General features: G+C 44.7%; 2 protein-coding genes across 2 annotated transcripts in view; one reads left to right on the top strand and one right to left on the bottom strand.

Annotated features, from left to right (window-relative positions):
- Positions 1 to 70: 70 nt before the first annotated feature.
- cyth3a (cytohesin 3a) lies at positions 71 to 17016 on the top strand (the record flags this gene model as incomplete). Its single annotated transcript, XM_084333630.1, has 5 exons — positions 71 to 137; positions 338 to 414; positions 9570 to 9641; positions 11185 to 11339; positions 15139 to 17016. 5 exons carry the CDS (start codon positions 71 to 73, stop codon positions 15209 to 15211), a joined length of 444 nt encoding a protein of 147 aa, XP_084189756.1. The 3' UTR covers positions 15212 to 17016.
- A 649-nt stretch (positions 17017 to 17665) lies between these two features.
- The window catches only part of usp42 (ubiquitin specific peptidase 42), a 47529-nt gene continuing 41252 nt past the window's right edge, over positions 17666 to 23942 (bottom strand). The window contains exons 16-18 of the mRNA XM_084333629.1: positions 21822 to 22198; positions 20794 to 20896; positions 17666 to 18951 (exon numbers count right to left, since the gene is read on the bottom strand). Coding sequence (XP_084189755.1) covers positions 20820 to 20896; positions 21822 to 22198 — 454 coding nt within the window. The 3' untranslated portion in view covers positions 17666 to 18951; positions 20794 to 20819. The remainder of the gene's footprint in view (positions 18952 to 20793; positions 20897 to 21821; positions 22199 to 23942) is intronic.

Here is a 23942-nt window from a genome sequence, read left to right as displayed (position 1 = left end):
GGGGAGGGCTGAGGGGGGGGGGGTTAGTATTCACCCTCTGATTGAATCTGCCTAATGGAGAGAGCCGATGATGGGGAGCAGATGTGGGGCGCGTGGGGAGAAGCTCTCCGCGGAGCTCCGCAGGCGCTCGCCCCGTCGTACGGTATAGAGAGACCCCAGAATACTAACACCGATCACCTCATGGATAATAATAATATGGATCCTATTCGCATGGCTTGGCCCTCTGGCTGCTGCTCACTCTCCCTGAGCTGTTGTTGTTGTTGTTTGTTTATTAGTTTATTTCTTATTTATCGTAACTCAAAACAATGTTTGTATCTCTCTCTCTCTCTCTCCGTAGGAGGAAGGGTAAAAACCTGGAAGAGAAGGTGGTTTATTCTGACGGACAACTGCCTCTACTACTTCGAGTACACAACCGTGAGTGGTCGGATGTTTTTTTTTTTTTTTTTTTTTATCCACTTTTTCTCCCATTTTCTATATTTTCTCCCATCCCAATTTCGTATCATCCAATTCAACCCTCCCCTGTCACGAACGCTGTTTCTTGCCTCCCACAAGCCGGCTGCAATGTGGACTAAGTCATACATAGCACGAGTCCCCTCCGGTACTTGAGGTAACAGCAGTCGCATCTTTTCACCTGCGCAGCTCGATCTCTCAGTGGCGAGGAGTAACGCATGGGAGGCTCACGCTGCCCCCGACACTTCCTGATTCTACTGCGCAGGCGCACCAACCGACCTGTAGGAGTCGCTGTCCACAACGCCCGATCCCCACCGATCAGTTTCCCACCCCCTAATACGGCCAATGTGTATTAGTACGGACGACCAGCTAAACTGAAAGCAATGTGGAGCGCTGGGCTCGAACAGGCAAGCCCAGCGTCTCCGTCATTCGTGGCGAGCGCCTTGCCCACTACGCCACGTAGCCGCCCAACCAGGTTCATATCCTATTCCCTACTCCCTACACTCCAAGTCTTTATGCATGTTGTTGTTGTTGTTGTTGTTGTGTCTTTACACCACACCAACATAATAGATAATGGACATATAGGGGATTGGGATAGAAATGGAGGAACGGAGGGAATCCAGGACACACACACACACACACACACACACACACACACGCACACACACACACACACACACACACACACACACACACACACACACACACACGTCACACACACACACACACACGCACGGTGGGTGAGAGTGGGTCCTCATCCCCACTCTTACACAGATCCAGCCTCTTTGACCTAAATTAACCTCAGTCCGGCAATTAACACGATGCATCATGGGAAACATCTGGGAGGTCTGCAGCACATCTGGCCCGGCTAAGCCAAGCGCCCCGCCCCCCCATTACGCTGTGTTTTCCCCCGCCGCCGCCCATCCCCCAAAACACACACCGCTACATCATCATCACACACGTCCAGGCAGAGGGGGTGCGTGTGGGGGGCACACAGGGGGGCACACATACTCAAGACGGAGGCTCATGCATATATGCATGCATGCCAACGCACGCACAGACATACGTGCCGGGGAAAAAAAAAAAAAACTCCCTCCCTCCCCCAGGCCAGCCAGCCACCACCGCGTCCCTGCGGGGATGCCTCATTAGGAGACGAGGTCTCCCCCCCCCCCCCCCCCCCCCCCCCCCCACCTCACGTCGGGCCCTGCGGACACAATAGCAGCCCCCTGGGGAGCACAGGGGGGCGCAGGGTCGCGTCTCCCCAGGGTGTAGTGATGATGAAGAGCGCATACCTCCCGCTCTACTGACCTACCTGACTGACCGCCCAGTCTGTCCTGAATGCAGACGAGATGCCGATGTGATGTCATATCATAATTTGACTATAATATATTCTCAGAGACAGAGAGGAGAGAGAGAGGGAGGGAGAGAGAGATAGAGAAAGAGAGGGGAGATAGAGAGAGCGGGGGAGAGAGAGAGAGAAGGGAGATAGAGAGAGAGGGGGGGAGAGAGAGAGAGAGAGAGAGAGAGAGCGAGAGAGAGAGAGAGAGAGAGAGAGAGAGAGAGAGAGAGAGAAAGAGAGGGGAGATAGAGAGAGGGGGGGAGAGAGAGAGAGGGGGGGGAGAGAGAGATAGGGGGGAGAGAGATAGAGGAGATAGAGAGAGGGGGGAGAGAGGGAGACAGAGAGAGAGAGAGAGAGGGAGAGAGAGAAAGAGAGGGGAGATAGAGAGAATATTATTTGTACTTTTTAACCCGATTGAAAGATTTCTTCTTTCATTGGCTTTAACGAATGGGACGTTCCATTGTCCGACAACTTTGTAGTGTAGGAGGTATTATTGTGCTTTATTCTTCTTCACAGTGCATCACGTCGCTTATACAAACACGACCGGCCAAAGTTCCAACCACCGCTAATGTAGCGCATTGTCCCCTTTTAACCCTTTCACCGCCGCCGCGCTACCAAAGCGGTTAACCCTTTCACCGCGACGATTCACAGAAGGTTTATTACCCTTTCACTGCCGCACGACAGCCGGTTAAGCCTTTCACTGCCGCACGACAGAAGGTTAACCCTTTACTATCACGGTAACCGTCGGTAGTGTGATAGTAAAGGGTTAACCTTCTGTCGTGTGGCAGTGAAAGGGTTAAGAGCCGATGGTGGTCATAATTTGCGGCTCTCAGCAGTTGGAACGCGATGCAAAAGGAGTTCCCCCCTCGCTTCTGTTTACACACCTGCAGCCGTCACCCGGCCTTATCACACTGTAACGTGTCCGTTCTGCTTCATGTACCGATGACACCTTGTAATTTTATCGTTTGTTTGACGTGTGTTTGAATTATTCCCCTTTATTGTTTTTATTGTTTTATTGTGGATCGCCATTAGTCTACACCAAAGTGAGACTACTCTTCCTGGGGTCCAAACATTAAAAATATTAAAAATACCCACAAAAAGTGAAATAAAAATATAAAACCACAAACATTGAAGTACTCACAAGAAAACATCACAACGAACAAAACAGTGAATAAAAAGCTCACTCAATATTCATAAGTTCGATATCACAATTCTCAACCATAAAATACAAATTACATATTCAGTCCATAAGGACAAAACAGATCAAAATCATATATATGATTTGAACTCATATTATAGCATAACTTTTCTCAAGTCACCGATCACCTTTATATTTCCATACTAATTTCAAAAGTCAATGGCCAAAATGTGACTCATTATTCATGAGCGCAATTTTAAACTTTTTTTTAAACATAAATTTGTTCCTTATCACAGTTATATTTCTGGGTATTTTACCTCTGTGATGCATCATGTATCGTCTGTCTCTTCTCTATTTTATTTTTCTCTCTCCCCGTTATCCTTCGAGGGGCCCTTTTGTCCTCTCGCCAGGCCCTCGTTGTACAGAGTGTGTTCTTAATGGACCTGCCTTGTTAAATAAAGGTTGAATAAATACAATAAAAAATTAAACAACAGAACAGTCATTCCGTGGATGAGAGAGTGAGAGAGAGAGAGTCCTTGCATTTGTAGCACTAAACTCCCAACGCTGACAGTGTTAGTTAGCTCCACGTTTCTCCCATCCCAATTTCGTATCATCCAATTCAACCCTCCCCTGTCACGGACGCTGTTTCTTGCCTCCCACAAGCCGGCTGCAATGTGGACTAAGTCATACATAGCACAAGTCCCCTCCGGTACTTGAGGTAACAGCAGTCGCATCTTTTCACCTGCGCAGCTCGATCTCTCAGTGACGAGGAGTAACGCGTGGGAGGCTCACGCTGCCCCGACACTTCCTGATTCTACTGCGCAGGCGCACCAACCGACCTGTAGGAGTCGCTGTCCACAACGTCCGATCCCCACCCCTCAGTTTTCCCACCCCCTAATACTGCCAATGTGTATTAGTACGGACGACCAGCCAAACTGAAAACAATGCGGAGAGCTGGGCTCGAACCCAGCGTCTCCAGCATTGGTGGTGAGTGCCTTGCCCACTGCACCACCTAGCCGCCCTACCGGCTGACAGTGTTAATAATAATAATAATAATAATAATAATAATAATAATAATAATAATAATAATAATAATAATAATAATAATAATAATAATAATAATAATAATAATAATCAATTTAATTTGTGTGGCACTTTTTGTTCACTGGGATCCCAAAGTGCTACGGGGTTAAAAACATAGTTAAAAAATTCAATAATTATTAGTAAAAAATTAAATACAGAATAAAAACAAGATAAAAAATAGAACATAGTTAAAATCATAGTATAAACAGAAAACTAAAGACAACAGCACAAGAAAAAAATTATATCACAAGAATTTTTCTTTTTGTTAGCTCCACGTTCTGTAACACGGGACCACATGACGTGCTGACGGTGTTAGTTAGCTCCACGTCGTTCTGTAACACGGGACCACATGACGTGCTGACGGTGTTAGTTAGCTCCACGTTCTGTAACACGGGACCACATGACGTGCTGACGGTGTTAGTTAGCTCCACGTCGTCGTTCTGTAACACGGGACCACATGACCTGCTGACGGTGTTAGTTAGCTCCACGTTCTGTAACACGGGACCACATGACGTGCTGACGGTGTTAGTTAGCTCCACGTTCTGTAACACGGGACCACATGACGTCACGTTTTTTTTTTTTTTTCATTGCATTTTTTGCGTTAGTTTTTTTGCGTTCGTTTTAGTTTTAGTTCGTTCGTTTTTTTGCGCAAATTCTTTTGCGAACGTTTTTTGCGTTTTTTTGTTCAATTTTTTTGTTCGTTTTTTGCGTTCGTTTTAGTTTTAGTTCGTTGGTTTTTTTGCGCACGTTTTTTTCTTTCGTTTTTTTTTTGTTCGTTAGTTCTTTTGCGTACGTTTTTTTTTCGTTCGTTTTAGTTCGTTCGTTTTTTAGCCAATTTTTTTGCGTTTGTTTTTTTCTGTTACATTTTTTGCGTTCGTTTTTTGCGTTCGTTTTAGTTCGTTCGTTTTTTTGCGCAAATTCTTTTGCGCACGTTTTTTGCGTTCGTTTTTTGCGTTCGTTTTTTTGTTTTAGTTTTAGTTAGTTCGTTTTTTAGCCAAATTTTTTTGCGTTCGTTTTTTTTGTAACATTTTTTGTTCGTTTTTTTGCGTTCGTTTTAGTTTTAGTTTGTTCGTTTTTTTGCGCAAAAATGTACACGGGACCACATGACCTGCTGACGGTGTTAGTTAGCTCCACGTGGTTCTGTAACACGGGACCACATGACGTGCTGACGGTGTTAGTTAGCTCCACGTCGTTCTGTAACACGGGACCACATGACCTGCTGACGGTGTTAGTTAGCTCCACGTTCTGTAACACGGGACCACATGACGTGATGACGGTGTTAGTTAGCTCCACGTCGTTCTGTAACACGGGACCACATGACGTGCTGACGGTGTTAGTTAGCTCCACGTTCTGTAACACGGGACCACATGACCTGCTGACGGTGTTAGTTAGCTCCACGTTCTGTAACACGGGACCACATGACGTGCTGACGGTGTTAGTTAGCTCCACGTTCTGTAACACGGGACCACATGACGTGCTGACGGTGTTAGTTAGCTCCACGTTCTGTAACACGGGACCACATGACGTGCTGACGGTGTTAGTTAGCTCCACGTTCTGTAACACGGGACCACATGACGTGCTGACGGTGTTAGTTAGCTCCACGTTCTGTAACACGGGACCACATGACGTGCTGACGGTGTTAGTTAGCTCCACGTTCTGTAACACGGGACCACATGACGTGCTGATGGTGTTAGTTAGCTCCACGTTGTCGTTCTGTAACACGGGACCACATGACGTGCTGACGGTGTTAGTTAGCTCCACGTGGTTCTGTAACACGGGACCACATGACGTGCTGACGGTGTTAGTTAGCTCCACGTGGTTCTGTAACACGGGACCACATGACGTGCTGACGGTGTTAGTTAGCTCCACGTCACGTTCTGTAACACGGGACCACATGACGTGCTGACGGTGTTAGTTAGCTCCACGTGGTTCTGTAACACGGGACCACATGACGTGCTGACGGTGTTAGTTAGCTCCACGTGGTTCTGTAACACGGGACCACATGACGTGCTGACGGTGTTAGTTAGCTCCACGTTCTGTAACACGGGACCACATGACGTGCTGACGGTGTTAGTTAGCTCCACGTCGTTCTGTAACACGGGACCACATGACGTCACGTTTGTTTGTTTTTTCCGTTAAATCTTTTGCGTTAGTTTTTTTGCGTTCGTTTTTTTTGTTCGTTTTTTTGTTTTTGTTTTAGTTTTAGTTCGTTCGTTTTTTAGCAAATTTTTTTTGCGTTATTTTTTTTTCATTCAATTTTTTTTTGCGCTTTTTTTGCGTTCGTTTTAGTTTTAGTTCGTTGGTTTTTTTGTGCAAATTTTTTTGCACACGTTTGTTTCTTTAATTTTTTTTTAGTTCGTTAATTCTTTTGCGTACGTTTTTTTTCGTTCGTTTTAGTTCGTTCGTTTTTTAGCCAATTTTTTTGCGTTTTTTTTTTCTGTTATATTTTTTGTGTTCGTTATTTTGCGTTCGTTTTAGTTTTAGTTCGTTCGTTTTTTTGCGCAAATTCTTTTGCGCACGTTTTTTGCGCTCGTTTTTTTCTTTTGTTTTTTTTTGTAGTTCGTTAGTTCTTTTGCGTACATTTTTTTTTGTTCGTTTTAGTTCGTTCGTTTTTTAGCCAATTTCTTTGCGTTTGTTTTTTTCTGTTAAATTTTTTGCGTTCGTTTTTTTGCGTTCGTTTTAGTTTTAGTTCGTTCGTTTTTTTGCGCAAAAATTAACACGGGACCACATGACCTGCTGACGGTGTTAGTTAGCTCCACGACGTTCTGTAACACGGGACCACATGACGTGCTGACGGTGTTAGTTAGCTCCACGTCGTTCTGTAACACGGGACCACATGACGTGCTGACGGTGTTAGTTAGCTCCACGTTCTGTAACACGGGACCACATGACCTGCTGACGGTGTTAGTTAGCTCCACGTTCTGTAACACGGGACCACATGACGTGCTGACGGTGTTAGTTAGCTCCACGTTCTGTAACACGGGACCACATGACGTGCTGACGGTGTTAGTTAGCTCCACGTTCTGTAACACGGGACCACATGACCTGCTGACGGTGTTAGTTAGCTCCACGTCGTTCTGTAACACGGGACCACATGACGTGCTGACGGTGTTAGTTAGCTCCACGTGTTCTGTAACACGGGATCACATGACCTGCTGACGGTGTTAGTTAGCTCCACACGTTCTGTAACACGGGACCACATGACCTGCTGACGGTGTTAGTTAGCTCCACGTCGTTCTGTAACACGGGACCACATGACCTGCTGACGGTGTTAGTTAGCTCCACGTTCTGTAACACGGGACCACATGACGTGCTGACGGTGTTAGTTAGCTCCACGTGTTCTGTAACAAAAAAAGAACGCAAAAAAAAGAACGAACTAAAACGAAAATGAACGCAAAAAAAAGAACGAAAAAAAGAACGCAAAAAAGAACGCAAAAAAACAAAAACGCAAAAAAAGAAACGCAAAAAAATGAACGAACTAAAACGAAAACGCAAAAAAAAAGAACGGAAAAAAACGAACAAACTAAAATCAAAACGCAAAAAAAAAACGCAAAAAATGAACTAACTAAAACGCAAAAAGAAAGAACACAAAAGAACGAAAAAAAAGAACGCAAAAAAATTAACTAACTAAAACAAAAACGCAAAAAAACTAACAAACTAAAACAAAAACGCAAAAAAAGGTACGCAAAAAAAAGAACGAACTAAAACGAAAACGAAAAAAAACGAACGCAAAAAATTAACGAACTAAAACGAAAATGAACGCAAAAAAACGAACGCAAAAAATGAACGAACTAAAACGAAAACGCAAAAAGAAAGAACACAATAAAACGAACGAAAAAAAAGAACGCAAAAAAAAGAACGAACTAAAACGAAAATGAACGCAAAAAAACGAACGAAAAAAAAGAACGCAAAAAAACAAAAACGCAAAAAAACGAACGCAAAAAAACGAACGAACTAAAACGAAAACTCAAAAAAAGAAACGCAAAAAAATGAACGAATTAAAACGAAACCCCCAAAAAAAAGAACGGAAAAAAACGAACAAACTAAAATCAAAACGCAAAAAAAAAACGCAAAAAATGAACGAACTAAAACGAAAACGCAAAAAGAAAGAACACAAAAAATGAATGAAAAAAAAGAACGCAAAAAAATTAACTAACTAAAACAAAAACGCAAAAAAACTAACAAACTAAAACAAAAACGCAAAAAAAAGTATGCAAAAAAAAGAACGAACTAAAACGCAAAAAAATCAAGCAAAAAAATCAACTAAAACGAAAATGAACGCAAAAAAACGAACAAAAAAAAAAAAACGCAAAAAATGAACGAACTAAAACGAAAACGCATTTTTTTTATTTATTTTTTTAGCTCCACGTGGTTCTGTAACACGGGACCACATGACATGCTGACGGTGTTAGTTAGCTCCACGTCGTTCTGTAACACGGGACCACATGACGTGCTGACGGTGTTAGTTAGCTCCACGTCACGTTCTGTAACACGGGACCACATGACGTGCTGACGGTGTTAGTTAGCTCCACGTTCTGTAACACGGGACCACATGACGTGCTGACGGTGTTAGTTAGCTCCACGTCACGTTCTGTAACACGGGACCACATGACCTGCTGACGGTGTTAGTTAGCTCCACGTTCTGTAACACGGGACCACATGACCTGCTGACGGTGTTAGTTAGCTCCACGTCACGTTCTGTAACACGGGACCACATGACCTGCTGACGGTGTTAGTTAGCTCCACGTTCTGTAACACGGGACCACATGACCTGCTGACGGTGTTAGTTAGCTCCACGTTCTGTAACACGGGACCACATGACGTGCTGACGGTGTTAGTTAGCTCCACGTGGTTCTGTAACACGGGACCACATGACGTGCTGACGGTGTTAGTTAGCTCCACGTGGTTCTGTAACACGGGACCACATGACCTGCTGACGGTGTTAGTTAGCTCCACGTGGTTCTGTAACACGGGACCACATGACGTGCTGACGGTGTTAGTTAGCTCCACGTTCTGTAACACGGGACCACATGACGTGCTGACGGTGTTAGTTAGCTCCACGTCGTTCTGTAACACGGGACCACATGACGTGCTGACGGTGTTAGTTAGCTCCACGTCGTTCTGTAACACGGGACCACATGACGTGCTGACGGTGTTAGTTAGCTCCACGTTCTGTAACACGGGACCACATGACCTGCTGACGGTGTTAGTTAGCTCCACGTTCTGTAACACGGGACCACATGACGTGCTGACGGTGTTAGTTAGCTCCACGTTCTGTAACACGGGACCACATGACGTGCTGACGGTGTTAGTTAGCTCCACGTCACGTTCTGTAACACGGGACCACATGACGTGCTGACGGTGTTAGTTAGCTCCATGTGACGTTCTGTAACACGGGACCACATGACGTGCTGACGGTGTTAGTTAGCTCCACGTGACGTTCTGTAACACGGGACCACATGACGTGCTGACGGTGTTAGTTAGCTCCACGTGACGTTCTGTAACACGGGATCACATGACGTGCTGATGACGCTGTTCTCTCTCTCTGTGTGTTTCCAGGATAAGGAGCCTCGTGGAATCATCCCTCTAGAAAACCTCAGCATCCGAGAGGTGGACGAGCCCAGGAAACCGGTAAGACACACTAACTGTCTGTCCCCATGTCCGTCCATCTGTCCCCACGTCCGTCCGTATGTCTGCCTGTCCCCACATCCATCTGTCCCCACGTCCGTCCGTATGTCTGCCTGTCCCCACATCCATCTGTCCCCACGTCCGTCCATCTGTCCCCACGTCCGTCCATCTGTCCCCACGTCCGTCCATCTGTCCCCACGTCCGTCCATCTGTCCCCACGTCTGTCTGTCCGTCTCCCTCTCTTTTACTTTCGCTAATATACTTTTTTTTTTTATCCACTTTTTCTCCTCCTGTTTCCTGTGTTTTTCTCCCATCCCAATTTAGTCGTTATGCCAATTCCCCCCCTCCCCTTCCTGGTCGTTGCTTGCATGTGCCCCCCCCACTGGTCGGTCTAGGGAGCCCTGTAGTCTAACCTAACGGATGCTTCCTCCGAGACATAGGAGACAGCCAGCAGCATCTTTTTACACCTGCCAGCGCGGACTCTCATTGGGTGAGGTGTAACGTGTGGGAGGCTCACACTCACTATACCCTCACCATCTCCCTCCCTCGCTGTGCAGGCGCCCTGACCGACCTGTAGGGGTCGCTGTTTACAACGACCAGAATACCACCCACCCACCAGCTTCCCTCCCCGCTGACTCTGCCAATCAAGCCAGTATGACGGCCGGGCCAAGCCGGAGGCAACGCTGACAGCCGGATTCGATACCGGTGCCTCTTGCGTTGGTGACGAGCGCTTAGACCGCTGCGCCACCCAGCCGCCCTTTTCGCTAATATACCTGAAATTAAATTCAGATACCACTGCCTTGGCAAAAATAATAATACCCCCCCCCCCCCCCTTGATATAGTCTGTTTTTTTTAGTAAAGTATATCATATATATTTGGGTGATAGTGGCTCGGGAGGTAGAGCAGTCATCTGGTAATCCAGAGGTTCCCAGTTCGATTCCTGCTACTCCCCGGGGCAGCGTGTTGATGTGTCCTTGAGCAAGACACTTAACCCCTAATTGCAGTTTGAGCGCCGGCTTCCAGTTAAGTTACTGGTGGTGACCTGGTTTGAACGATGCTGCTTTATTCAGTGTGAATGTGTGAGTGAACGGGTCAAATGTGAGGAACAAAATTGTAAAGCTATTTGGATAAAAGCTGCTCTATATAAATGCAGTCCATTTACCATAATGGAGTACCGTACTTTTCGGACTATAAGCCGCGGCTTTTCCCCCCATTTTTCGACCCTGCGGCTTATATAACGGTGCAGCTTATATGTGACTCGACGTGACCAAACCCTGAAAATGTAAAAATCAAAATATTGCTTTTTTGACTGCATTGAAATGTTATTTATCTGTTCCCTTATTTGCTAAACTTAATACAACTTGTAAAGGAGTTAATTCTTGTTATTTGTCCGACAGTATTGTGTCCCAATGCTAATTACATATGATAATTAAACATTAAAACACCTGCGGCTTATAGTGCGAAAAGTACGGTACATAATTATTACAAGTCAGCGGTCTCGAGGTGATGTATTAATGATGATGGTTCCACCCTGCCGCGTCTCCAGAACTGCTTCGAGCTCTACAACCCCAACCACAAGGGTCAGGTGATCAAGGCCTGCAAGACGGAGGCGGACGGACGCGTTGTCGAGGGCAACCATACGGTTTACCGGATATCGGCGCCCACGGCGGAGGAGAAGGAGGAGTGGATCAAATCCATCAAGTGAGAGACCCCTGCAGGACTCTCTCTCTCTCTCCCTCCCTCTCTTTTAGCCCGTATCCATTTACACTTAAATGGCACTTAGCTAACGCCACGTTAGCTCCCATGTGTCAGCTTCTCATGTCTGACCTTGACTGGAACTAACACACACTCACTCTCACACACGCACACACACACACACACACGCACGCACACACACACGCAGATGTGAGCTCACATGCCGGTCTCTGGAGTGCAGACACTTACTACTAGCACAAAAAGCATACATGTGTGCTGCACACCAAGGTTATTATAGTTAGCTAAAATTAAACTAAACTAAAAACTAAAACTAGGCGTGAAAGGACATTTTAGTTAACCGAAATAAAAAGTAAATAACTAAAACGAATCTATTGTGTAGCAGCAACGAACTAAATACATTTCAAAAGTACAGAAAATCCTTTTAGTTATAGTCTTGAATCTGAACAAAATGTGGTCATATTTATCAACACGACAAGTGTGAGGAGGTATTCGTGGATGTTTATTGAGTCAATTGCCTTCACGATTTGACGTTTTGTATTACACAACAATACCCTCTGAACTAACAGTATTAAATACTGCCCCTGACAAAACCCCCTCCATATTATAATGAATACGTGAAAGATCCTGGAAACTGAAACTAAACTGAATTGAAAACTAAAATAAAAATAAAAACGAATGCAATTTGTTTCCAAACTATAATAACGCTGGTACACACACACACACACACACAAAGATACAGATTTGAGCTCACTCGCCCATGTGCAGAAACTATAGCACGCATGTACAATGTATGCACATTGCAAACTCACATGCGTGACTAAGTGACAGTTCCTCAGTTCTCACACTGTGTGAGAGATAAGACTGTGGATACAGAGAGGACCTCGGGAGGTCGAACGGGCTTCCGTTTGATAAGGGCTTAGAGATATAAGAAAGAGGACATACATACACATACAGAGGCACACCACTCCCTTTTGTGTTTTAGCAAAACTCCGCAGTCCACACTTGTCACGTCCAAAACGCTGTCTTGTTAACACTTTGAATGCCCAACCCGAGTTTTCTCGGGTTTACCCCCCGCGGGTTGAATGCCCATAACGAGAATATTTGTTTTATCTCGTTTTTTATTTTTTATTAGCGATCTGAATTCATAATCAACTGAGTCTACCGTTGGTAAATCAGCCACCCCAGGCGCTCAGATGTGAAAAAAGCGCCCCCTATCGTCTCCCAGATGGTAATTCACCCTTTTGGATTGGACTCAATGAAAATGCATGGGGAAAAAAACCCCGGACTCCACATTTTACTTCTCACGCATGTAACCGGCGCCGATCAGCTTCATGCTGGACCCTCAGCACAGCGTGCATACGCTGTTTTACAGTATACGCGTGGGATCAATAAAAGGATTGATTTTTGGAACGGCTATCAGGAATTGGAATAATCCATTTGGATACCATCTGATCTCAGGTAAGGAATCTATTTTTACCAGTCTTAGGATAATCAGACCTGTTTTCACGGAGATATAAGCTTTCCCCTATAATGTAATATGGCTTTGGTTTTGACTGCGAGTAATCAGGAAATAAGAGAATCGATTTACAGCTTGCGGCACCAGCGTGCATACGTACACATATACTATCGATAATCTAGCGTTTATTTGAAAACGATTCATAAATAGGCCGAACAATGACAACGTTCTAGAATATTACAGTACATCAGCGTTTATCAGGGATTCTTTTTTTTTCTTCTTGAAAACGAGGGCTTTTAAAAATGCTATAAAACGGAAATGAACCGATAAAAAAACAATCCGCTTCGACAATGTTGACTGGAAATGGGTCATTGATAAGCGACGGGCAGATTGGACACATAGCCATAATTTAAAACATAGATTAGGCGATATTAACGTTAACATTGAAGTGGTTGCTGGGCATTCAAGGGGGTAAAAAGGAAAACACGGCCGGCTCTGAAAGTGTTAAGGAGCGAGCGAGAGAGAAAGAAACTCAAAGCACCGGAGTAAATTGGACATAACGGGTAATTGATCAGCACCGTTGTCATCACATTCCCTCAGCTCGTGCTCATCTGCCTGAGTCACTGATCGATATTAGAGCAGTGGAATCATATTATACGATGCCTCCGCGCTCCTAACGACGCAGAAACCCAGTTAGCATCGACACACGCGTTTCCATTAAGCGAGAGTGATGGATGTTTTTTGAGCGTCGGCTTCCAGTTAAGTTACTGGAAACCTGGTTTGAACGATGCTGCTTTATGTACAGTCGAGGGAAATTCGGATCGAATGACGGCGGTGATCGTTTGTCAAGGTTTGTGAGATTATATAATTGACTCTTCAGGCGACGTTGGGTCAGAATAGCACAGGTCATCCCTTATCTCTGTATTAGGCCTGACCTACACATATCCCATTGTACGGGACAGTGTTGTAGTCGAGTCACTAAATCTCGAGTCCGAGTCGAGTCCCAAGTGTCCGAGTCCAAGTCATCGAGGTTGAATCACCTCCACTCTGGCAGTCAAAGAGCTGACATACACAAAAAAAAATTACATTAAACATAAATGACACAGCGATCACTATTTCAAAGGGAGTTTATTTACTTTGTGACACAATAGCCAAACAAATGCACTATAGCCATCAATATCATATGCCAAATGATTAGGGCCTATTACAAATATAAATACAAATAAATAACTTATCAATTAACAAGTCCGAATGTATAGTCAATGCTCGAGTCCAAGTCCAAGTCGAGTCACGAGTCCTGAAAATCAAGTCCAGGACTAGAGTCCTACAACACACTGGTACGGGGGACACGCCGGTGCACACTTCAAAATGCTGCTACGACGACGACACAGACAGACAGACAGACAGACAGACAGTGGCTCGAGCTCATGTTTCCGTCCACGTATCAACAGGCGCGGTAATGAGTGTTATTGGCTGCTGGGCTCGCGGCACGGTTGTGTATATCAGCGTGTGTGTGTGGAGAGAGAGAGACTCCTTCCAGGAGCTGTGGGGAGAGAGGCGGGAATGGTAATGATAACAGACTCCACATCGCTGCTGCCGTCTCCTCCTGACTCAGCTGCTGGGACGGCAGACTGTCCTGTGGTCAACACACACACACACACAGCTCAGTCATTCCGTCTCCGACGCATCATGCAGGGGTGGCAGTCGTTCCTGTGGCTAATATCCTGCACACACACACACACAGAAAACTGGCCACCTCAGCATGTCCGGCCTCCATATTGTCTGTTGGGAACGCAGTACAGGCCTTGGTCCCAACCCAAAGGAAAGTATGAACATGCGTGACATTGCGGGGGCACTGTAACACACAGCCCACTCTGATAAAAAAAAAACGCAACGTTTTCTCACAATAATGGACCGCTGTGGTTTTCATTACTCGCCCCCGTCTTACTGTAGGGAATATGGGGGTGTGTGGAGCTGCGTTATTGCACACCAGAACAGGCCCAGTTGGCCAGTAAAAGAAGAGTTCTCCTTCATAAGGAAGTCATTATAGCACTAACCTTGAGCAGTGTTTATTGGATACGGGTACGCAATAGCCTATGTAAGTTAAAGCAATAGAAAAAAATACAATTTGTACAAAACAATAGCAACCGCTATTATACACCAATTATAATGGCATGTCTTTTTTTTTTTTACTGCCGTTAAGCACTTTGAGCTGCAATTCTTGTATGAAAGGTGCTATACAAATAGTTTATTATATAAAAAAGTGTAACATTGTTTAGTACGGAGGTCAACAGCTGACGAGTTGCGTTTCTGTCCTTGTGTCCACAGAGCGAGCATCAGCAGGGATCCTTTCTACGACATGCTGGCCACGAGGAAGCGGAGGATAGCCAACAAGAAATGAGAACCCCCCCCCCCCCTCTCAAACCAATCACATTGACATTGCCATCGTTGTCACCAGCAAAGCTCGTTTGTAAAGAAGGTCTCTCTTAACTCACTCGTTCGGGGGTAGAAGATGAGGAGACTCGGGGACAGAGTAACTAAAGGACTGATATGACTGGTCATCATGATTACCACCAGAGATACGTATATGCACTTCGATTAAAGATCTGCCATCTGGACGTTTTTAAGATATTTTCTCTGCTTGTGGATATTGTGATGCTCTTGAGGTGCCACAGGGCGGGGTCTGGACTGAACGATGAAGACGACGGAACAACAAGCCGTGAATCAGCCTGCATCATCACCGGTGGACTATAGCGAAGGAATCTGTAAAGTCCCCTAAACCTAAACACAGCTGGAAGGAACCATAACGGTCTGAAATCATAGCAGACATCTGGAGCTATCTAGAACAGTATCGCCCTCTAGTGGCGATTAATGGGGAAGTGTGCAGCATGCCACACACACAGACAGGCAGGCAGGCACACAGACGAGCACGAGCAAAGCACATTTAATGCATATTGTTAGTAGGAAATGGGACGTGAACATGAGACCTCCACACCCATCCGTGTTCTGCATCCTGTTTCTCTTAGAACGAGTGGACGAACATCCATCCATCTCGTCAGTGAGGCTGCCCTGTTCGGTCAACGCACAGCATCTCAACCTCGTGGCCAGTGTCCCGCCAGAAGTGTCCTCGGTGCAAGACGGCCTTCTGTCAAAGTTGACCCCGAAACATTTCCCTGCGACAGCTGCTGACAACCTTTTATGGCGTTTTTTGTTGTTGTAGTTGCATTTACTGTAAAATACATAAATAAAATAATAGCATATATGAATCAGCTGGTCTGATTGCTAACCCTAAAATGACTGTGATGCAAAAACACTTTATCTTAAATGATAAAAATGGAAATTAATGAAGGAATGGCAGCCAATAATTTGGGTTTCACAATAGTTCATTTACACAATACATTCATTATTTCTACCCTCCAAAACGAATTCAAAAAGTCTGGTAGAAATCAACTAGAGCCAAAGGAAGGAGGGGGAGTAATGTTGATGTTGTATTTTTACACATACTATCCCTTTAAAGTGACATGAAGAGACACATTATTAACCGCTTATAGCCAAGATAAACACCATCCTGTTTTTAATTCTGTAAACACTCTTCGGTATTCGATGTATTGAAGATCCACCCTCTTGTGTCAAGTCATTTTCTTTTCTCATATTTATTTTCTCTTATTACAAAAAAAAAAGAAACTTGTTTTCCCCTTTACATTATGCATGTATATAATGTACATACGGTTTATTTGCTTTCCATTTACGTTCTTGTGTTTTTATGTAGCATGTAAAGCGCCATGGCTATTGTAGCCTCTACACAACCGTTCACATTTTTTGTTTTGAAATTCAGTATAACAGTTTACAACGACGTCGAGTGGAAGAGGAGCCCCCTCCTTGCAGCTGTGAAGAAGAACAGTCTCCGTACGCCGGTATCTATCGAAGATATGAGGATACATTGCTATAATAGTAAAGCCCGCTAAAACTTCCGTTTTTACATGGGTAGGGGGACGAGGTTTGCCCTAAAAAAGGTGAAATACTCGCTACGGCGGAGCCACGCGGTCTCCCTGTAACAACCCCATTGGTGGAATAGATCAGATACTGGACGTTTCCATAGAAACCCAAGTTTGTGTGAAGGCATTTTAAATCTCGAGGACTGCCATCCCGGGGCGGAGATCAAGCCGACCTAAGACCTAAAAATCTCGCTCACTTGACGGAGCTTATGTTTTTGGGGGGGGGGGGGGGGGGGGGGGTATGAACTAGGCTTAACCTGGGCTTTGGGAAAACTACACATGTATACATTTTACAGATTACTGAAATGTTATCGACGACTTTGAATAAAAAAAAAAAAACTGTTACAATGTTGATCAGAAACATCGGGATGTGTTGTGTGAATTGATTGACCAGTCAACCAAGTTTGCCGATCGCCAAAATAACCAAGAAGTCTTTGGTCGTCTGAATTGTAGAAATACTGTGTGTTGTGAATAAAAAAAACGAGTTAGTCTGGTTGTCTGGCCTATATATATATATATTGTTGCTGAATAGCTAGAAAATCTGTGTGTGGCCTTATACGGAATAGTTAGAATACCAGTGGAACCGTCGTTGAGTCTATAGATAAAGCCAGAATACGAAAAGAATCGCGTCGTCTGAAACCCGCTTATCTACATCGATCGCTCCCGATAGAAAATGTTTTTTTTTCTCGCCCCGAAGGAGAAGCGTCCTCGCAATCGACCCCCCCGCGTCGTACGGAGACGGGGTCGGACACAAGGCATTTGTCATTCACTTTTAACAAGGCTTATGAACGGAGTCAAGAGGGGAAAAGAGAGAAAACAAAGTTACAATTTCTGACATTAACAAATGTATTTTAAGGCGTTTTATATACCTTGTACAATGTATAAACATGCTATTGTTGAACTAAAGGTATAATTGCCATTTGTCAACATTTTTTTGTCTTGATAGTAAAAAAAGAAAAGGGGAAAAAAGCAAACCATACCCGATTACTGACTTATATCCATAGAATATGGTCTAAAATACGATGTGGAAATCCTTTCTAAAAACAAACCCAAGTAACAACAAAACAAAAACAATTCTCTTGGTAGTCCTGATACAGGACTGTACTTATGTATAAAAAATAACTGATAGTACAGTTCAAAATTAAATTCACAGTATTCTCTCTCATGGACGCTAGAACAAACAAAAAACAGTATTCTTTTTCTTTAAAAAAGCAACAACACAAAAAAGGTCCACAGCCATAATGATATAACTATCATGACAACTATATTTTTTATGCTTTTTTGAATGCTTAAAGTGTAAAAAAGAAAGAAAAAAAAAGATAACAAATGTGAGAAAGAGAGAAAGAAAGGATTGTTGAGAAAATCTCTTCCGTCTGTGAAGTAAGTATTTTTTTTTCTTTTCATTGAAAATAAGAAAGATAAAAAGGAGATTGAATCTTAGGCTTCAAAGCTAAATGGAAACACAAAAAAAGAAAAGAGAGCTGGGAAAAATTTTCCTCAAGTCTGTCCAGGGTTACAGGTGGAGGTATCCATCATCACAGAAGACACGGAAGCCTTTCATTCCCCCTTCGTCTCCTTCCTTCACGTCCGCTCCGTCCAGAGGTGGATGGAGGACGCTTCGCTCGGGGGCTCCGTTACAGATATGTAGATCACGGTGACATCATAAACTCATGTCCGACGTCATACTGTTCATCTCCTAGGCAACAAAATGCTTTTTTTCTTTTATTTATTTCATTATTCAGTTGGACTGGATGGGGGCAAGTCCTGAGTCGTCCACTGAGCAGCGGTTGAGATGTTTTAAGCTCCAGGCTTTTTTTTTCATTGTTCTTTTTTTCTTTTTCTGTATTTTTGTATTAATCTGTGTTTATACAAGTATATATTAATCCTTTTTTTTTTTTTTTTTTTTTTATGATCATAAATGTCCATCAAGTGACAGTATTTAAACTGCTGTGGGAAAATTAGGCAAAGAAAAAAAACATCTTTGCCTTAAAAAAAAAAAGAAATCTCTCAAACTATTAAAACAATTCAACATCTTTCGTGGAGTAAAAAGACTTCCCACTGATTAAGCACCGTGTTTTAAATAACAGGGATGTCATTCCTTTGCCGTGGGGTTCCACTTCTCTGATTGATGGATTGATTTCCAAGCCTGCAAGGCAAGAAGGGAACGGGAGGTTACATCACATGTGCATACGAGACCGAACCTGGTAATCATTGGCCATATTCATATGCACGTATTGTGCTCTTATGTCGAGCTCAGGTTGGGTTCCACACACAAGAACAGGAGAGACCAATCCCAAGTCGATCTGCACTTTCTCAGCCAAGCTTAGAACACCTAAACACACTTTATATGTATTTGCACTACAACCCATACCTCAGTACACCTTACTGTAAATTGTACCTCATCCCATCTCTGCTTTGCACTATATAGTATTGTATATTAGTATTGCATAGTATATTGTATGGTAACTCAGTTGCTTCTATTCTGCATCGAACATTGTACATACTGAACACTGTGTTTACGTACGTGACTTCTATTTTTACATGCTATACTATTTTATTTCATACTTATCTCTTGTAGCACAGTCTCTGGAGCGTAACAGAAAGAAGCATTTTGTATAAAAGTATTCTGTACTTCTGTATGAGAACTATTAAAGAAACTTGAAACTTGAGCTAGAGTCACTTTTCCGCACCTACTCCCAAACTCTAGATTGATAAACCTAGATATTTGGACAATCCAGAGAGACTCCGTGGGCAATCTGCGCATGCGGAGTTGGGGAGTAGGTGCGGAAAAGTGAGTATAGCTCGGCAGAGAAAGTGCCGATCGGCTTGGGACTGGTCTCTCCGTGTTCAGGAGCCTCAGGCGTATAAAAAGTCTATTGGATCATGTCTCCCGCGCCCCTCCCCCACAGCCGTAGCTACAACCACTTAATATCAAGGCTCTCATCTACATTCATTAATCTGCCCCCGCCCCCGCTCTCTCCTCCATGAGCTCAATGTAACGCAGAAGTGCAGTGGTCTGTGTGTGGGTCTGTGGGTGAGTCCACTAACTATTAGGGGTGTAACGGTACACAAAAACCACGGTACGGTACGTACAGTACCTCGGTTTTGAAGTCACGGTTCGGTACGGGTTTTCGGTACAGGGGAAAGTTTGGCTTTCCATGTTCCACTCAGGGGTGATGTAGTGTGCAGTAACTAATTGTACTTGTAGGGCTGTCAACGAATATTCTATATTGAAATTAATAAATCGACTTGTAATGTTTTTTTTATAAATTATAATAATTATATTAGATTGTGAAAAAAACAGCCCCCGGTGGGCGGTCGTTAGTGGTTAACATACTGTTGTATTCGTTCGGTACACTACACAGCCGTTCGGTACGGTACGGTACACACTGAAACGGTTCGGTTCGGATACGAGTACCTTTACACCCCTACTAACTATGTTCTTTGATTTTCTTGCAACAACTTTCTTCATCTCAATTCTCAATAATAAATAACCCCAACTAATCTTACTGTCATGCACTTGTCCTAATATACAGAGGTGCAACCGGCTCTGTGAGCAGAAGCACGCACATGCACGGATGTGCACACAGGAATGCGCTGCACTCGACTGATTCGCCAACTCGCTAATTATCCACCCGGCTACTTTGCATATCAATAGATCAGGTCGTCAGGTGTGTTCAAATACGTTCTCAGATACATTCACACAAAACTTGTGAATGAAATGTGTACATTCCATTCGTAGAGGCAATTAGGCACCGTCTGTAGTCTGTGCGTACGCGAGGGAACATTTATGCGCACGCACGTGGCGTCATTCAAACACCGTGCAACCAGCTTTGCTAATATTAATTAATACTAACCTAAACTGTAGCACTCAACACTTTGATGAACATTGTTACTCAGCTGATAGAGTTGTGCCCTTCCCGATGAACTTGTAAGTCGCTTTGGATAAAAGCGTCTGAGCTAAATGACTAAATGTAAATGTACTCACTTGTAGTTGTGGAGGAGAGGAGGGTGTCAGTATTTCAGGTCATTGCACAGCATGTTGGCGGAGGTTCCGTGGGTCTCTCCATTAGCTCGACTGTAACTGGTGTCTGCAAGAGAGGAACAACAACACGTCCCTGGTTAACTCTGTAGTCGGAGACTACAATTTCATGACCATACTAGCAAAAAAAAATAACCCATAGAGACACTGGACTGCTAATTAAAATTCTCATGTGTTCCATACAAGCTCTCGCCAGACGCACCAAGCTCCCGGTAGCCCCGCAAAAAAACGACTTGAATACAAAAACATTTAATATATATATATATTTTTTTTTGATCCACTTTTTCTCCCATTTTCTATATTTTTCTCCCATCCCAATTTCGTATCATCCAATTCAACCCTCCCCTGTCACGAACGCTGTTTCTTGCCTCCCACAAGCCGGCTGCAATGTGGACTAAGTCATACATAGCACAAGTCCCCTCCGGTACTTGAGGTAACAGCAGTCGCATCTTTTCACCTGCGCAGCTCGATCGCTCAGTGGCGAGGAGTAACGCGTGGGAGGCTCACGCTGCCCCCGACACTTCCTGATTCTACTGCGCAGGCGCACCAACCGACCTGTAGGAGTCGCTGTCCACAACGCCCGATCCCCACCCATCAGTTTCCCACCCCCTAATACGGCCAATGTGTATTAGTATGAACGACCAGCTAAACTGAAAGCAATGTGGAGCGCTGGGATCGAACAGGCGAGCGCAGCGTCTCCGCATTCGTGGCGAGCGCCTTGCCCACTACGCCACGTAGCCGCCCAACATTTAATATTATTTCATCTCCCGACCGCCGGGCTGCCTCCCCCAAAATGTTTAAACCTGTGCAAATTAAATGTAAGACTTTTGAATACCTTTTAAGGCCTTGAATTGAAAATGTAATACATTTGAATACCCCGCAGATACCGTGGTAGTAGTGTTCACACAAAGCAACAGTTCCTCTCGAGACACCAGCATTCCACTTCCACCTCAGCCCACAACATGCAGTAATACCTGTGTGTCCGTTGAGGTGGTGGTGAGTGGTGATGTTTGGGACCGGTGTGGGCGATCCGCTGCGAGAGGCGAGTCGGCGGTCGTCGGCGGCGTTGTTGTCCACGCGCCGGCGTTTCTCTGGGGAGCATCCGCCGTTACGCATGACCACCTCCCCCTCCTCCACCACCTCCCCCTCCTCCACCTCCCCCTCGTACGGACGCCGTTTCCGGCTCTCTGGGGAGCTGCTGGCCCTGCGGCTGGGAGGTGCTGCTGCTGTCGTGTGCCGGGGGTGGGAGCTCTGCTCCTCCTGGCTGTCGTGCCTCCTCTTCCTCTTCTTCTTCTTGTGTTTGGAGGACTTGCCGTCGACGGCGCGGTCCGAGGAGTCCACGTCGGAGCTTCTGCGGGAAGAGAGAGAGAGAGAGAGAGAGAGGGAGAGAGAGAGAGAGAGAGAGTGGCGTGGAGAGAAATATCAACCTCAGATTCAAACAAAGACACTGGTAGAGAACTAGACTACTTAGACTGACGGAGAGATGCGACAAACACTGCTATTTGTTCATTTTTAAGGCCATTATTAGTATAAGCTACCTCCTCATATCATATCATTATTGGAATGGAATTTTGCAACCTATTCTGGACGCCAGACCCGAGATAGCTCGGGTCTTGGTCGTTTTTTTCTTATATTCGATATTTTTATTCATTATTCATCCACTGACGGTTCCCATGTTGCCATAGGAAAGGATTTTGAGATCGCCAAAGTGCAATACCGGTCGCATCCTGCCAGATGGCAGTGTCGCCCACCCTTTGAAACCTTATATCTAACCCTGTGTTACACTCAAATGTCTGGCACACTCGATCCATAAGTTGTGCCAAATTATGTCCGGGACCAGATGGGACACCAATACTGGAAATCGCGATCAGACAATTGGAATATTCTTTTTGGAATACCCCCGACCAAAGGTAAGGACTATCTGACATCAATTTCAGCTTGATGCAACCAAGAAACGCCAACGCTTATAGTAGAATACACGTAGCGCCCTATAACTCAGCGTTTCAGGAATTATCCAGGATCACTCCTAAACTATACTTATATTCACCACGGGATAACGCGCCAACATATGCATGAAAAATTTTTCTCTTTCTTGCATGTTCGACGGAAGAAAGTCACTGTCAAATGACTATAGTATTGCCTCCATAGCTATAATATAGAATAGGGCGGCTAGGTGGTGTAGTGGTCTAAGGCACTCGCCACCAGTGTGGAGACGCTAGGATTCGCGTGTTCGAATCCAGCTCTCCACATTGTTTTTCAGTTTGGCTGGTCGTCCGCAGTAATACACATTGGCCGTATTACGGGGAGGGAAAAACTGAAGGGTGGGGATCGAACGTTGTGAACAAGCGACTCCTACAAGTCGGTTGGTGCGCCTGCGCAGTAGAATCAGGAAGTGTCGGGGGCAGCGTGAGCCTCCCACGCGTTACTCCTCGACACTGAGAGGTCGAGCTGCGCAGGTGAAAAGATGCGACTGCTGTTACCTCAAGTACCGGAGGGGACTTGTGCTATGTATGACTTAGTCCTCACTGCAGCCGGCTTGTGGGAGGCAAGAAACAGCGTTCGTGACAGGGGAGGGTTGAATTGGATGATACGAAATTGGGATGGGAGAAAAATATAGAAAATGGAGAAAAAGTGGATCAAAAAAAAAAGCTATAATATAGAATATAGATATAGCTCTCCAAACATAGTGACGCACAGTGAAAATATGTTATGGAAACGTGGCACGGACCAGACTACTCCCTGGCGCTGAATGTCCTCGCTCTTTGCCTCGTCTTGTTGTCTCGGTTATGATTTTATACGCTTCTTTTTGCTTATTTCTGTAGGTACACTCGACGTGACGGTGTATGAGGGGAAACCTCAGTTGCTATTTTGAGTTTAAATAAAGGTTTGAAATGAAATGAGACTTGGTCATCTGCCGTGGAGAACGAACACTTGTTGATGAAATGAATGGGGGCACAGAGCTGAAACGGGTCAGTTCAGAACATGCCCCTGAACATCCCGTTACCTCCACCAGGGGGCAGTGTAGTACAAGGGATTGAGTGAACAGCACGCGTGTGTGCTTTTACCAACGCAGTTGTGTTTCCGGGTTCCCGTTT

The sequence above is a fragment of the Notolepis coatsorum genome (assembly GCF_963971535.1).
Source record: "Notolepis coatsorum genome assembly, chromosome: 17".
In the NCBI taxonomy this organism is placed as follows: Eukaryota; Metazoa; Chordata; class Actinopteri; order Aulopiformes; family Paralepididae; genus Notolepis; species Notolepis coatsorum.
Note: the sequence above shows the minus strand (reverse complement) of the source record. Positions and strands in the feature narration are given on the sequence as shown.